At 43.1% G+C, this 17,881-nt stretch overlaps 1 protein-coding gene across 1 annotated transcript in view; it reads left to right on the top strand.

Moving 5' to 3' along the window:
* LOC124605806 (beta-1,3-glucan-binding protein-like) overlaps window positions 1-17,881 on the top strand; it is a 111,412-nt gene that overhangs the window by 30,821 nt on the left and 62,710 nt on the right. Inside the window, exon 2 of the mRNA XM_047137709.1 lies at window positions 5,954-6,108. Within this exon, the coding sequence (XP_046993665.1) occupies window positions 5,954-6,108 (155 nt within the window). The remainder of the gene's footprint in view (window positions 1-5,953; window positions 6,109-17,881) is intronic.

Genomic DNA, 17,881 nt, shown 5'->3' with positions numbered 1-17,881 from the left:
ATGGCGAACGTCGGAGACGCGAAAGAAGGAAAAGCCGTGTACCCGGCGTGTTTATACCAACTTCAATGGGTCGTGTGCAGGACAGGTGTTTTCATTCACACATTCTGACCCATGCAGCGCCAGCTACTGATCAATTTTTACACTATTTTTTTTCTTCTGCCATACGTTTTCCCTCTTCTCCGATAATATTCCGTTCCAATTTGACGTCAATCTGACCAGTGGTGTTATTTCTACAGCGTTTTGAAAGTTTAATTATAATCATCCTGTATTTTGAGAATTCTAAGCGTAGTAAGTCATAGCTGAATGCAGACAAACCATCGACATCCATTGCAAGACCAAATAGCTTTGGGAAGAAGACAATGCTCTGTGTTTTGTGGGATCAGAAGGGTGTCATCTATTATAAGCTGCTAAAACTTGGTGAAACCGTTAAGACTGATCGCTACCGACAGCAAATGATCGAGTGAAACCGAGCATTACCTCAAAAACGACCGGAACATAGGAAAAGGCAACACAAAGTCATATTGCTCCACCTGAAAGAGTGATTTGGTGTTGGCGGCGGTGGGGTGAAGTGGACTGCGGTAGTCGTCGTGGGGTTGTGGACCACTGCGGCTGCGGCGGGGGCAGAGCCTCTCCGTCGTTTCTAGGTCCCCTGTTAACAATCAATACGTATTGCTGCATGATAACTCCCTATCACACACAGCAAAACGGGTCAGGGAAACGATCGAGGCGTTCGATTGAGAAATACTAGGGCATGCAGCTCATTCTCCAGACTTGACTCCGCCCGATTATCATCTGATTGCATCACTGGGATGCGCTCTCGCTGAACAACGCTTCAATTCGTATGAAAATGTACGAAAATGGCTCGCTGACTAGTTCGCTTCAAAAGAAGAACTGCCTTTTTTGGCGTGGCATTCGTAGCCTGAGGAGGAGGGGGGGGGGGGGGGGGGGAGGGAAGGTGGGAGGCGGGAGAAATGCATAAATATAAATAGCAATGGAGATTATTTTGAATGAAATATTGTTTATCAGATTTAAGCAACAGACGTGTAATTATTGCAACCAAATTCCGGTTTCATACTTCTGCACCTGGTATATTTTCCACAGCATTAAATGCACGTATATCACTGACACATGAATAGAACCGTAAACTCACCGAGTTTGTATTTTGCGCTCTGAAAGTGTTCTACGGGTGTCCCTCTGGTCGCACGCCACTCGACCAAGCGGTAGTCAAGTTCATTCCATACCTCACACCTTGTGTAGCAACGTCCCCTCACAGCAGCGGTCATGCTTTCTCTGAGCTGTTCGAGTGTTGGCGGCAGTGCGGGTACGTAAACACGGTCCTCAGTGTACCCCCAAAGGAAAAACTCACGAAGCGTTAGGTCAGGCGACCTGGGGGCCCAAGGGAACAGTGGCCGCATAATCTTCACCACTGCACTCAATCCAGCGATGCAGAAGTTCGTCGTTTAGATTGGGTCGTACATCAGTGCTCGAATGGAGAGGTGCCTCGTCCAGCTGGAAATCGAAATTCTCAGAATCAGCTGTCAGCTGTAGAAACAACTAGAACCGCAACATTTTAAGCTAAGAGGTAGCCGTCACAGTCTTCTAACAGAAGAAAAACAGCCCGTACAACTTGGTCTGTCACACTGCGCCGGAAACATTGACCTTAGGCGAATCTCGTTCATGCGCCACAATTGCATGAGAATGTTCAGTGTCCCACACTCTCACATCGTGACGATTAACCTAACCAGATAAATGAAGGTTGTTCCGTCACTGAATATCAGCTTGGGGACGAAATGTTCATCTTAAAGCGCTTCCTGCACTATGATGCAACATTGGAGGTGCCGGCCGCAATAATCCGGTTTTAATTGTTGCCCCAGCTGTTGACGGTGCGGTTTCAAATGCAACCGCCGTCGCAAAATTTTCCGCGCAGTTTACTGTCTTATTCCAAGTTCATGACTTGCGCGGACCGTTTATTTTTTTTACACTGTGCACTAAGCTTTTTCCTTCGCCCTCTGCACGGTTGCATCTGCCCCATTTGGTCTACTAGTACTTTTCTGTCTATAAAGGTGACCAGTGTCCCTAAACTGTCGATACAACACAGTACTCTGTTTACATGGCGGCTCTTTTCCACAATCCCTGTTACAACAGGTAGATTAGATTAATTATTCATTCCATAGACACATAAAAGAGGGAATCCTCCTAGGTGTGGAACATGTCAGAAACACATTACAATTATGTAATTAGAAAAACATGGGTTTCATTAATTTTAAGGATTCTCAGTCAATAAACAGTAAAATTATGTACATGAATTAAATTTAAACTTCTAATATTTACATGTTTAATACTTACATCTGCTTCCATTAAATCCATCATTCAGACATTTGCTAGTTTCTTGGCTATTACAACCAAGTACTGTCAAAAATTAAATTAAATTATTCATTTCAGTGATCCTCAGTTAAGAACAGTCAGATTATATACAAGATTTAAAATTAAACTTCCACTATTTACAGACTTAAGACTGCTTTCCATACATCCATCATCCACTTGTTGGCTGTTACTTGGCTGTTACAACCAAGTATTGTCAAAAATTAAAGTATAATAAATTTTCATTAAAATGGTCTGCTGCACTTGTTGAGAAACTCATGGATGGAATAGAAGGAGTTGGCCACCAAAATTTCTTTTAAATTATGTTTAAATTGTGCCTTGTCTGAAAGTAAACTCTTAATGGTTGTTGGTAACTTATTGAAAATATGCGTTGCTGAATACTGGACTCCTTTCTGGGCAAGAGTATGTGATTTTAAATCTTTATGTATATTGTTCTTATTCCTAGTATTGATACTGTGTACTAAGCAGTTAGTTGGGAAAAGAGATGTATTATTTACAACAAACTTCATTAAGGAATAAATATACTGAGAAGCTGTGGTTAATATGCCAAATTCTTTGAATAGGTTTCGACATGATGTTCACGGATTTACACTACTCATTACTCTTATTATACGCTTCTGTACTCTAAAACTTTTTTCTCTGTTTGTGGAGTTACCCCAAAATATACCACCATACGATATAATGGAGTGAAAATAAGCAAAATATGACAGTTTTTTAAAATATTTATATCTCCTATGTCTAACATCATTCGCATTGCAAACACAGTCTTGTTTAGGCGCTTTAGCAGTTCGTTTGTACGTTGCTCCCAACTGAATTTATTATCAAGTTGTAATCCCAAGAGTTTTACACTCTCAACTTCTCCTATTTCCTTGTAATCATATTTTATACACACACCAGAAGAAAATCTCTTGGAAGTTCTGAACTGCATATAGTGGGTCTTTTCAAAGTTTAATGACAGTGAATTGGCTATGAACCACTTATTAATGTCAGTAAACATTTGATTAGCTGCCTTGTCTAAATTTATATTTGATTTACTATTTATTGCAATGTTTGTATCATCTGCAAATAAGACAGACTTGGCATCTGGTAATGCAACAGATGACAGGCCATTAATATGCACAAGAAACAGTAGTGGACCTAGTATGGAACCCTGGGGAACACCACATGTAATATTTTTTTCCCAGTCAGATGATGTCTGATTGCTGAAGTGTTGCGTAACGACAGCCTTTGTTTTATATTAGTAAGATATGACTGAAACCACTTTGCAACACTACCAGTGACATCATAATATTTTAATTTACTAACGTCTCGCATATTGTAACACACAAAATAGCTCCTTTCTTCCTTTGTCGGCAGTTTGTCAAGGCACCATGCAAACTCGTTGTGTTTACGGTTCTATTGATGCCTCGTACACCGATGAGCGAAAACATTATGACCACTTGTTTAATAGCATGCTGTTCCACTTTTAAAACACAGTACAACAGAGATTCTGCTTGGTATATATTCTGCAAGTCCTTGACAGGATTCCAGAAGTATGTAGCACCAAACGTATAGCCACAGGTCATCAATTCCCACAAATTACGGGATGGTGGTTTACGGGCACGTACACTGCAGCTAGTGCCCGATATGTGTTCCAGTGGGTACAGATCAGGCACATTTGCTAGGCAAGACATTTGCTTGCTGTCTTTCATTCAGTTCATCCGAAACCCATTTTCCCACTTTCTGCATCTTTCCCATTGCTTTCAACCGAAGAGAAATGGCTTTCTGCATCACATTCAATTGTTCCGCGAGTTCCTGTTGAGTTTGAGTGTCATCTTCATCCAATAAGGTCTGCAATTCGTTGTCTTCGAACTTTTGCGGTGGTTTCCGTGCTCGTGGTTTCTCACGCCAAAATCACCACTTATGAATTCTTTGGATCACTCGAAACACTGTGTTTTCCCAAGAGCATGATCGCCGAAAGCTTCTACAAGCATTCAGTGCGAATCTGCAGCAGTTTTCTTCAAATGATAACAGAAAACAAATGCTGTCTGCAAATCGTAGTTCGTAGGCACAAAACTCGACATGTTTACGTGTTTGAAACAGATAACGATGTATGGAACTTGGGTTACTGTGTGTTACTGTGTGGTTACTGTGTGTCGTCAGCCGTTACAGGAAGCAGACGGCGTTGCAGACGCGGTCTCACGGATCCTACATTGACGGGTAGCATCATCTGTAGGGAAATTCCGGTTTCATACTTCTACGCTTACGTAAGATTTTAATACGGCGCATTTTGCTTTTAAACTTTACAACATTATTTTACTGTAAATGTCGACACAGTCTGCGCAACTCAGCGATTGCAAAGATGGAGCGCTGTCAGTTCTGATTGCGGACAAATAACGTTACGGAAAAATCCTGGAATAGTAGTAACCTCACTCCACGCAGCTAATGAAAACATGCGTACAGCACTCCCATTGATACGATGGAAGAACTGGAACACAGCAGTGTACAGTCTCGTCAAGATTTATGAGATGATCCACAGCAGTTTGGATGAGTTGCTTACAAATGCTGGGGTACAAGTGTATAGCAAATTGTAAAGCTTAGACAGTTTCAGTGTGTATATGGCATAAGTGGGAAATGGTCCAAGAATGAGAGACTTATTATCCGTAAACAGTGGTTTTTCCACTACCACACAATGCTGTGCTTCCTCAAATTAAGATATTTGTTTGATACTAACAGAGTTCTCTTGGCCAGGAATGCAAATAAACCAAAGAGCGTGATTAAAGTTATGTTCAAAGAGTTTGTGTTGGAGCAGAGAGTTTTTTGTGCAGCACTTACATTGCACATTGGTGACAGTAAGTGTATATCTACTTATATTATATTCATTATTGCAAAAATAACATGTATTTAAAATGCAAAATTGACGTGTGAAATTACGATTGGCATTGACATAAACATAGATCATTGTTTATAAAATAAACGCTATAGCTCTGCATGAAGTGCCGGCCTCTGCGGCCGATCGGTTCTAGGAACTTCAGTCCGGAACCGCGCTGCTGCTACGGTCGCAGGTTCGAATCCTGCCTCAGGCATGGATGTGTGTAATGTCCTTAGGTTAGTTAGGTTTAAGTAGTTCGAGGTCTACGGGACTGATGACCTCAGATGTTAAGTGCTTAGAGCCATTTTAACCATCTGCATGAGGTTTTATTAAGTTTTGTGTGTGAATTCCTGAAGGACCAAACTGCTGAGGGCATTCCTAAGGGACCAAACTGCTGAGGGCATCGGTCCCTAGACTTACACAGTCCTTGAACTATCTTATCCTAAGAACAACACACACATCCATGCCGGAGGGAGGACTCGAACCTCTGGCGGGATGGGCTGCGCTATCCGTCACATAGCGCCTCAAACCACGCGGCCACTCTGTATGACTAAGTTAAGGTTTGTGGGCATTTGTGAGGGGGGAGGTGGTATGTAAAGCGGGTGGGAGGAAAGAGTGAGTGTGTGTGTGTTTTGTCCTGAATTGTTTTCAAGTTTAAAGATACTTCGAAATTTTGAAAAATATGGGTTGTTTACAGAGTCAATTTGTCCGTTGTTGCAGAACGGCGAGTTCGAGATCTACGTGAACAACAGGTCCAACAGCTTCGCCAGGGACGGCTACCTCAACATCCGCCCCACCCTGACCTCCGACAAGTATGGAGAGGCCTTTCTGTCCAGCGGCACCATAGACCTCAACGGCGGCTCGCCTGCCGATGAGTGAGTATGCGCCGAAACGCTCGCGGCCGTATAACTGCGTCTATTGCTGAGATTGTAACGATTGACAAATAATCCGTTTACGACTGTGGACATCCACACAGACACGAACTCCGGAGAACTTTTACATAGATGAAGCCCTGAATATTGAAGCTATACCTTGTTATATGAATGTTCATGAACCAATATTCAGTTTTGTAACGCTGTCTGCTGACGAAATAATCGCAGGAGCACACAGTTACAGAAAATCGGCCCAACGTGAAATTAATATGCATAGCTTGTGTACCTGAACATCCAACAGTCTGTAGACACTCTCAAAATCCTCTCAAAATTACCAAGTGTGAATGACGACACCTTGTAGCTGAACACAGTGCCATGAGGTGACTTCCCTAGAATGTTATCAGTATATCTTAATCTGAAAATGGCCTAGCACAGACAAAAAATGGCTTGAGCACTATGGGACTTAACTTCTGAGGTCATCAATCCCCTAGAACTTAGAACTACTTAAACCTAACTAACCTAAGGACATCACACACATCCATGCGCGAGGCAGGATTGGAACCTGCGACCGTAACGGTTGCGCAGTTCCAGACTGTAGAGCCTAGAACCGCTCGGCCACTACGGCCGGCACAGAACACATCTCAGCGAATGATTGTACAACGACATAGTACAAGAATTATATCTGCACGTACTACTACAAAAGCTGTGACTTTACTACCATATGCAGCACAAATTATTGCATAGAAGCATCAATATACACATTACAAAAATCTACCACAGCGAATCCTCTTCCTGGCCTCGTCTACGAAAGTCACCTTCCACAATCTGAAAATTGTACTTGCGGAGAGCGGGATATTTAATACTAATTCGTGGGAGAAACAGTACGTGACTGAATTACTTCATTAACTGTATCGTAGATGATCTACCTCTACATCTACATCCATACTCTGCGAACCACTAAAGTGAATGGCAGAGGCTACGTCCCACTGCACCAGTTATTAGGGCATTTTCCCGGTCCAAACATGTATGGAGCGCGACAAAACTTATTGTTTAAATGCCTTTGTGCGTGCTGTGATTATTCTAATCTTATCCTCACGATCCCTAAGTGAGCGATACAACGGGGGTTGTATATTCCTAGAGTCATCATTCGAAGTCAGTTCTTGAAACTTTGGAAGTAGGCTTTCTGTGGATGGTCTTCGTTTATCTTAAGAGTCTGCCAGATCAGTTCATTCAACACGTCAGTGACACTCTCCCGAGTGTCAAACAAACCTGTCAGCATTCGCGCTGCCCTTCTGTGAACACGTTCGATATCCCCTGGTAGTCCTATCTGGTACGGAACCAATATCCCAGGATAGGTCGCACGAGAGATTCGCAAGCAATCTCCTTTGTAGACTGATTGCATTTCCCCAGTGTCCTACCAATTAACCAAAGTCTGCCACCCACTTTACCCACGACTTAACCTATGTCATCGTTCCACTTCATGTCCCTACTAAGTGTTACATCCAAGTATTTGTATGAGTTTACAGATTCCAGCTGTCACCCACTAACATGGTATTGATAGGATACTATCTTTTTCGTTTTGTGAAGTGTAATTTTTTTTATTTTTGAACATTTAAAGGAAGCTACCAGTCATTGCACCACGTTGAAATATTATCAAGGTCTCACTGAATATTTGTACGGTTCAGTTCAGACTGTACTTCGTTGTAGATAACTGCATCATCTGCGAAAACTCTGAGGTTGCTATTACTATTGTCCGCAAGGTCATTAATACAGAACATGAACAGCAAGGGTCCGAACACACTTCCCGGGAGTACAGCCAAAGTTACTTGTCCATCACTCTCCATCCAAGACAACATGCTTCGTCTTCCCTACCAACAAACAGTCTAGTCACGTTTTTCGTTTGATACCCCATATGATAGCACTTTTGCTAACAGGCATAGTTGTGGTACTGCGTCAAATATTTTTCGGAAATCGAGAGATACTGTATCTACCTGACTGCTCCGATCCAAAGGTTTCAGCATATCATGTGGGAAAAGCACGAGTTGGGTATCACATTATTTATGTTTTCGAAATCCATGTCGGTTGTCATGGAGCAGGTCGTTCGAGATATCTCATTATGTTCGAGCTCAGTGTTAAGGATAATGAACTGTAGTTTTGTGGATCACTTCTGCTACCCTTCTTGTAGACAGGTGTGCTGTGCTTTCTTCCAACAATTGGGCACAGTTTTTTTGTTGGAGGGATCTACGATACATTATAGTTAACAAAGGGGCTAACTCAGCCGCGAACGGGGTACAGAATGTGACAGGTATTCCATAGGCCTGGGGATTTGTTCAGTTGTAACGATTTCAATTGTTTCTCAACGTCATCTTTTTCACTCATCTTTTCGGCTGTGTGAGAATTAAGATACGTCAATACTCCTGGGTTTTACTTTCTAAAGGAATATTTTTAAACAAAGTTAAGCATTTCTGCTTTTGCTTTGCTTCTCTCATTTTCAGTTCCAGTCTCCTCCGTGAGTGACTGGACACAAATTTTGGTGCCACTAACAGCCTTTACATGTGCCCGGAATGTGTGTGGGTTTTGTGAAAGATCATATGACAATATTCTGCTACGGTAGTCATTGAAGGTTTCATGCATTGCCCTCTTTACTGCCAAACACGGTTCCTTCAGTATCTCTCTATCTATAGGCCAATGCTTTCTTTATAACTACTATGTAATAGTCTCTGTTTTCTTCGAAGTTTCTTTAGAGTAACTGTATACCATGGAGAATCTCTGCTGGCGAAGAGATGATTTGGCAAGCACGAAGATAAGTCGTAGAAAACTTCTCCGTGTGCAGACGGGCATTATCTTGCTGAAATGTAAGCACAGAATGGCTGGCCATGAAAGGCAACAAAGCGGAGCGTAGAATATCGTGGAGATTCCGTTATGCTATAAGGGTGCCTCTTATGACAACCGTAAGGGTTGTAAGCGTATTATCATATCTCTGACTTGGTTCCGGAGTATTTTTGCGAGCGCCTACATTGTAGAGTCGGGCACGGGACACGGAGCTGCCATATTGTGTTGTGGGTAGCTCTTCATGGGAAAGGCATTATTATAGAAGTTCAGGTGTGGCTGCAAGTACTATTAATTTGAGGTAATGAAAAATTGGAATTGGATTCAGTGAAAAGTGGGTAAAGAAGTAATTAAGTATGAGCAGTACCGCCGATAACATATTTGAGTGTCCGCCCGTTTGCGTACCGTACCGTACAACATCAATCATCCTCGTCGTGCTCGGCCCCCCAGAATGAAACTAACGTGAATCAGTAAAATAGTTTACGGTGGCCTTGAAACTTTCCCTGATGCAAACATCTTGGCTTGGATGACATGGAGTATAGCTGAGAGTACAGGTCTTCTGGCTAAGGTTCTTTATGGTACTTTGGAGCAAGACAAGGCTTTTACTTTGACTACAAGAAGAAGGAAGAAGCTAAATGCAGACGAGTATCTGTTTATATGGACCAAAGTAGGGAACAATAGCTGTAAAATAAGGATTACTGGTGACTGTATATTCTATTATAGACAATAAAAATTCCCTACCTCATTTCCTTATCTCTCCCATGTTTTCCGTCCTCTGCTGGAATACTGCTGCGCGGTATGGGATCCTTACCAGGTAGGATTGACGGAGGACATCGAAAAAGTGCAAAGAAGGGAGGCTCGTTTCGTGTTATCGCGTAGTAGGGGTGAGAATGTCAGTGATATGACACGCGAGTTGGGGTGGTAGTCACTGAAACAAAGGCGATTTTCTTTGCGGCGAGATCTATTTACGAAATTTCAATCACCAACTTTCTCTTCCGAATGCGTAAATATTTTGTCGGCACCCACCTACGCAGGGAGAAATGATCATCATAATAAAATAAGAGAAATCGGAGCTCGAACTGAAAGATCTAGGAGTTCCTTTTTCCCACGCGCCATTCGAGAGTGGAACGGTAGAGAAGTAGTATGAAAATGGTTCGATGAACCCTCTGCCAGGCACTTAAGTGTGAATTGCAGAGTAACCATGTAGATGTAGATGTAGAAAGGAGAGCAATCAAGTGTCAGAGCCTTGTAGCGAGAGTGGGAACATGCGTTCGGTCATCGCGTTTCCGCAACAATCAGCCGCGTCGCGACGGTTTACGAGCACGGTCGTATAAGAGAGAACTGTGAACTGTAAATTAACTTTTATGAACAGTGTTATATTATTAAAAGAGTCAAGAAGGACTGGCACCAGATATCTGTGTGTATGTGACGAGCGTAAGAACTTTCGTTCGACCATTCGGCTTCCGCATCATCAACAAAAACCCGCGTCATGTCGATTACGCGTACGTTCGTCCAAGTGATAATGGTGGACAAATAATCATCATCATTGCCTGTGTTCGTCCAGACAGTAAGACATTAACATCATCAAGAATACTGTACAATAATACGGGAATGATAATTATGACCCCTCTTCAAATTAGCAAGAATGTTAATTGGCGCCAACACTTAGTGTGTAAAAAGTACAACCTGTGATTTTCTGATCGTCTCAGAATATAATTGTCCATACTAAACGTAGGACGGTGGTGTGTTTTTGGTGTTGAGTGGCCCCCATAAATCGGCTTCCATATTTACCCTACTGGCCATTAAAATTGCTACACCGAGAAGAAATGCAGATGATAAACGGGTGTTCATTGGACGAATATATTATACTAGAACTGACATGTGATTACATTTTCACGCAATTTGGGTGCATAGATCCTGAGAAATCAGTACGCAGAACAACCACCTCTGGCCGTAATAACGGCCTTGATACGCCTGGGCGTTGAGTCAAACAGAGCTTGGATGGCGTCTACAGGTACAGCTGCCCATGCAGCTTCAACACGATACCACAGTTTATCAAGAGTAGTGACTGGTGTATCGTGACGAGCCAGTTGCTCGACCACCATTGACCAGACTTTTTCAATTGGTGAGAGATCTGGAGAATGTGCTGGCCAGGGCAGCAATCGAACATTTTCTGTATCCACAAACGCCCGTACAGGACTTGCAACATGCGGTCTTGCATTGTCCTACTGAAATGTAGGGTTCCGCAGGGATCGAATGAAGGGTAGAGCCACGGGTCGTAACACATCTGAAATGTAACGTCCACTGTTGAAACTGCCGTCGATGCGAAAAAGAGGTGACCGAGACGTGTAACCAATGGCACCCCATACCATCACGCCGGGTGATACTCCAGTATGGGGATGACGAATACACGCTTCCAATGTGCGTTCACCGCGATGTCGCCAAACACGGATGCGACCATCATGATGCTGTAAACAGAACCTGGATTCATCCGAAAAAATGATGTTTTGCCATTCGTGCACCCAGGCTCGTCGTTGAGTACACCATCGCAGGCGCTCCTGTCTGTGATGCAGCGTCAAGGGTAACCGCAGCCATGGGCTCCGAGCTGATAGTCCATACTGCTGCAAACATCGTCGAACTGTTCGCGCAAATGGTTGTTGTCTTACAAACGTCCCTATCTGTGGACTCAGGGATCGAGACGTGGCTGCACGATCCGTTACAGCCAAGCGGATAAGATGCCCGTCATCTCGACTGCTAGTGATACGAGGCCATTGGGATCCAGCTCAGCGTTCCGTATTACCCTCCTGAACCCGCCGATTCCATATTCTGCTAACAGTCATTGGATCTGGGCCAACGCGAGCAGCAATGTCGCTATACGATAAACCGCAATCACGATAGGCTCTAATCCGACCTTTATCAAAGTCGGAAACGTGATGGTACGCATTTCTCCTCCTTAGACGAGGCATCACAACAACGTTTCACCAGACAACGCCGGTCAACTGCTCTTTGTATATGAGAAATCGGTTGGAAACTTTCCTCATGTCAACACGTTGTAGGTGTCGCCATCGGCGCCAACCTTGTGTGAATGCTCTGAAAAGCTAATCATTTGCATATCACAGCATCTTCTTCCTGTCGGTTAAATTTCGTGTCTGTAGCATCTCATCTTCGTGGTGTAGCAATTTTAATGGCCAGTAGTGTACATACATAATTTCAGACAAGCCAGCAGCAGTGTGGCGCAGAAATAATACGACCGGCGCGGTAGAACCAGGTACGTGGCGTGGAGAGGGAACACGGTCAAAACGAGAATAAGTTTAAGGATCTCCCACCAGTTGTACCCCCGGGACATGTTACAGGCTCCTACTATGAAAAGAAACGACACCTCAGGCCATCATATCTGGTTGTCGGGCCATTTGGCGGGCGACAGTCCGGTTGGTATCCCACCGATATGTCCAGACACGTCTTCACTGGTCAACAATGATCGGTATGAAGTGAGAGTCATTATAGGAAAGAAATCCACTTCAGTCAATGAGATCCCACGTCGAAGAAGGTCTAGAGACGGCCGCGGTTGTCTAGCGGTTCTAGGTGCGCAGTCCGGAACCGCGCGACTGCTACGGTCGCCGGTTCGAATCCTGCCTCGGGCATGGATGTGTGTGATGTCCTTAGGTTAGTTAGGTTTAAGTAGTTCTAAGTTCTAGGGGACTGATGACCACAGATGTTAAGTCCCAGAGTGCTCAGAGCCATTTGCACCATTTTTTGAAGCCCCAGACAGCGGTGGGCTGCCAATAGGTCGCCAGATCTCTCCCCAATTCAGCACATTTGGAGCATTATGGGCAGGGCGCTCCAACCAGCTCAGGATTTTGACGCTCCATCGCACCAGTGAAAGGGAAGCAGTGGTTGGGAAGGGAGTGAGACAGGGTTGTAGCCTCTCCCCGATGCTTTTCAATCTGTATATTGAACAAGCCGTAAAGGAAACAAAAGAAAAGTTCGGAGTAGGTATTAAAATCCATGGAGAAAAAATAAAAACTTTGAGGTTCCCCGATGACATTGTAATTCTGTCAGAGACAGCAAAGGACCTGGAAGAGCAGTTGAACGGAATGGTCAGTGTCTTGAAAGGAGGATATAAGTTGAACACCAACAAAAGCAAAACAAGGATAATGGAATGTAGTCGAATTAAGTCGGGTGATGCTGAGGGAATTAGATTAGGAAATGAGACACTTAAAGTAGTAAAGGAGTTTTGCTATTTGGGGAGCAAAATAACTGATGATGGTCGAAGTAGAGAAGATATAAAATGTAGACTGGCAATGTCAAGGAAAGCGTTTCTGAAGGAAAGAAATTTGTTAACATCGAGTATAGATTTAAGTGTCAGGAAGTCGTTTCTGAAAGTGTTTGTATGGAGTGTAGCCATGTATGGAAGTGAAACATGGACGATAAATAGTTTAGACAAGAAGAGAATAGAAGCTTTCGAAATGTGGTGCTACAGAAGAATGCTGAAGATTAGATGGGTAGCTCACATAACTAATGAGGAGGCATTGAATAGAATTGGGGAGAAGAGGAGTTTGTGGCACAACTTGACCAGAAGAAGGGATCGGTTGGCAAGACAGGTTCTGAGGAATCAAGGGATCACCAATTTAGTACTGGAGGGCAGTGCGGAGGGTAAAAATCGTAGAGGGAGACCAAGAGATGAATACACTAAGCAGATTCAGAAGGATGTAGGCTGCAGTAGGTACTGGGAGATGAAGAAGCTGGCACAGGATAGAGTAGCATGGAGAGCTGCATCAAACCAGTCTCAGGACTGAAGACCACAACAACAACAATCGCACCAATAGGACGAACCTAGAACCATATCCTTCAGGAGGACATCCAACAACTCTGCCAATCAATGCCAAGCCGAATAACTGCTTGCGTAAGGGCCAGAGGTAGACATACACATAATTGACTCACTCAATGTGTAAAGATCTTTCTTTTGAATAAATAACCCATTTTTTAAAATTATAATCATTTGTTTGTCTTTACGTATACCTCAAGTCTGCCGATTTCCGTCCCATTCGGGCAATTCCTTCATGATAGGTCTTCTTTTTTTTTCTTTGTTAGAACGTATTTCGCGTAAAATGATCACGACAAGAAAATCGGAGAAATTACTCATACAGAAGTTTATCGACATTCGTTCTTGCCCCGGACCATTCGTGAATGGAACAGGGAGTGGGGTAAATAATAATGGAACGCCAGCAGTATCCTCCGCCACACACTGTAAGCTGGCTTGCGGAGTACACTGTGGGGAGCATGTTGCATGGGAGATTTGAAATGCTTGCTAGTTGTTGTGCTCAGTCTGCTAGACTCGTTCAACTGACAGGGACGTTTCGGTAATACCGAATACACTGCCAGTAGCATTAAATACGAAATGAGGGTAGCAGAAAACAAGCCAGGGGATAAGATCGTACCACAAAAGTGTTGTTAGCGAGAGAAATGAAATGAGCAATGAGAATGGGGCATTTCAGTCAAAGTCAATCCTTCTGTTACTGAGGCCCTATTGACCGATAGGGCTTGCATGTTTAAACAGTTTCACGAGTTCTTTGGAGCTCACGAAATCTCTAAGTCGGCTGACGACGCTCTTTTGTGTGGGAGGCAATTTTGGGACCTCTAGCGCTGAAATGCTTTTTGCATCTGTTTCGTGTTACTGAAGTTAGTGATTCATGGTGACGGATAAAGTTATTCTGTCAGTATAGACGGTCTATTAGAATTCACAAACGCGTGTCTTATGCGCGTCTGTGGTGTTCTCATTGGTTCGTAAATGCTGCAGCTTAACGCGTGAGCTGGTGGTCATTCGCCAGATGACGATGACTGATGATGTTCATATCCTTAAGGCGCCAAAGTACACGGTTATCAGCGCTCTCACACAAAATAAATACAACCGTATGTGGTAAAAAATGGATCGAAACAACAGTAACCTCTAAAATGAAACAGGAAGGAAAAGGAATCAAACTTATAGGATTTGGTATACAACACTGAGTTATAGATCATAAAAAAATAGCATGAAACACAGATAAAAAGAATGCGGTGGAGGTCTCGTATAAGACTGTGGAGCTATTAACTAGCTGGATGTTGATCTGATGAAAGATTTGAACTTGACGAGGTGTAATTAAAACAAAGATTATTTGAAGTTCCTATTATTTTTGATGTGGTTTCATATCTACCATGCCGTGAACTGTTTTGACTTTATGTAAGCTTGTAATGTCAAATGGTGACAACTGAGCTATTATTCTAATATTTTTATTGCAGTATGTTGTCACATTTGTCTTTGTAATGTTGAACAGTTTCGTTCAATTCCGAGCATCTTCAGGTCTGTTAAAACATATGAAAGGCAAGCTAAGTGTGATCTTAGATAAGTACTCTGAAGCACCAGTGTGATTTGCAGAATAGTTACGTAAAGGTAGATAAATGTAATAATGTAACGACACCCGCTGTAGTTGCTCAGCAAACCGTCGCTTTTATATGTGGTGTGCAGCGTCTATATGTCATTAACGTACGTACATTACAATTATTATGAATTATAAAGGAGTGTGGAAAAGCATGTTAGGTGTTATCGAAGTTAGGTGTTATCGTCTTCTATATGTGGTACATCAAAACGATAAAGTTTTTGTGTAAGAACAAAAGAAACGGGGGCTCTTAGCTTCTTTGAGTGTCCTATTCGCACCCTGAATCGCTACAGCAAAATTCCCCTTACGCTTGCTCTCGCAAAGTGGCATGACGTCACATGCTTTGAATACCGAAGTACAGTTGGCTGTGGTCGATTGCCGATATCCGCTGCTGCTATCACAGCATGGTGGAAGACACATTGTCTTCAGTACCGGTATCCAGATCAGGGTTGCCAGGTATCCCGACTCTTTGGGACTGTCCGAATTTCCAATCGAAAACCCGACTTCCGATCGAACCCTATCAGGATAGGTAAAAATCCCGATCACTCAAAAATGGACAACATTCCATATAATATTACGGTCTCTACTTTAAACTGTTCATTATAGGTTCAAAACTGACGGGCAGTCTTGTAAAGTTATTGATATTTAAAACTCTGCTTCTAGTTTTAGTCAGAGAACTAAATTGGCGGGCGTTATTCAATAACCGTTGTTTTCGAGTACCGAGTCAGAAGTAGATCATGCCAGAGCATAGTCATTGCCTGCAAAAACGAATAAGTAGTGTTGTGCAGTTTCGTTCCTCTGAGGCATCCTCCATCGTCTATAAGACAGTAAACCAGGATCGTGTCAAAATATTCGAAAGAGAATTGGTCAATTGATTGCAGAGTGGTATAGACTACCTTGACAAATGATATGACTTTGAAGAGAGCGTGTACAAAGCTTCCAAACCATTTTCATTTACAGGGAAACAATGCTCACTTTCAGAATTCGTAGAAGTGAGTTCTCGATGTGAACTTCGTGTGAACGAGAATTTGATGTTCCAAGAGTGTGTGCAATTAAACGCCTTACTCAAGGAAGAAGAGGAGAACTTTTTTAAGCTGAATTCTGATGACAACTGGATGGAATTTTCTCGTCTTTATGAAAACTGTGAAACCTTATTCAGAGTTGTCTGTTTCGTGGTTTCTATTCGTTATTTCAGTGCTGCTCCGTCATGAATTTGTTCCTGATAAACACTTGGCGAGTTGAGAGAAACCCGCTGTCCATGATTACATTAGAAGCTGAATTAACTGTGAAGATTGTTTAGTCAGTTAAGAGCCTGTAGTTTCGTCGTTTCCTCGACGGGAAAGAAGGGAAAATGCAATTAAGGAGGCTGAAAAGCGGGCAGAAATATCGATAAGATAAAACACAGTGCTTGAATTTTAGCCTAAGTGAGTTTTGTCTAGGTTTCGTAAAAAATCCCGGTTTTGTTTAAAAATAAACCTAGCAACCCTGATCAAGATGTCAATTTCACGCCCTCCTTCTTCTTATTGAGATTATTGGGGTGTTTAACAGTCTCTATGGCCTCTCCGTATGGCTTTTCATGGTATCCGATTGTGGCTGCGAGTACTTGGGTCCTGTCAAAATGAATGTGATGCTCTCTTGGTTGCAAAGCATATTCCGCAACAGCTGATATGTTGCCCATGTGCTGTGTTAGTCATTTTTTTGACCGTTATTTTTGTAGTACCCACGTACACCTCCCAACAACTACGTGGACACCTACAAATTCCTGTTTTTTCTAGAAGAGCACAAGTGGAATTACAGAAGAAGGAGATTGACAGACCAGCTGTTGCAGGACATACTTTGCAGCCTGGAGACCACCACATTTGTTCTGACAGTACTCAGGTACTGCAAGCCACAAGCGGATACCATGAAAGGCCAAAAAGATAAAAAAATGGTTCAAATGGCTCTAAACACTATGGGTCTTAACATCTGAGGTCATCAGTCTCCTAGACTTAGAACTACTTAAACCTAACTAAACTAAGGACATCACACACATCCATGCCCGAGGCAGGATGTGAACCTGCGACCGTAGCAGCCGCGTGGTTCCGGACTGAAGCTCCCAGAACCGCTCGGCCTCCAAACAGATAAGCAAAATAGATTGTTAAATACTCCAGGAATTTCTGCAGGGAGGACATCGGAGCCAACGGCTTGCTGCACCAGTATCCTCCCCATCATCCACGTACTGCTTCCCGCACAGTGCATCCTTCATTGAGCCAAACAGATGGAAGTCGGAAGGTGCGAGATCCGGCCTTTAGAGTGGGGGAGAAACAACAGTCTAACGAAGTTTCGTAAGCTGCTTTCGGGTGCGTAGACTTGTGTGACGCCTTGCGTGGTTATGAAGAAAGAGAAGTTCGTTTGTATCTTCTGGCGACGAACACGGTGAATGAGATCCCTCAGTTTCCTGAGGGTAACACAATACACTTCAGAGCTGCACCACGAAAGACGGCATCAAACAGTCCCAGAAGACGGTCGGCATGATTTTACTGGTTGAGAACAGC

Source organism: Schistocerca americana, chromosome 3, assembly GCF_021461395.2.
Source record: "Schistocerca americana isolate TAMUIC-IGC-003095 chromosome 3, iqSchAmer2.1, whole genome shotgun sequence".
Lineage (NCBI taxonomy): Eukaryota > Metazoa > Arthropoda > Insecta > Orthoptera > Acrididae > Schistocerca > Schistocerca americana.
Note: the sequence above shows the minus strand (reverse complement) of the source record. Positions and strands in the feature narration are given on the sequence as shown.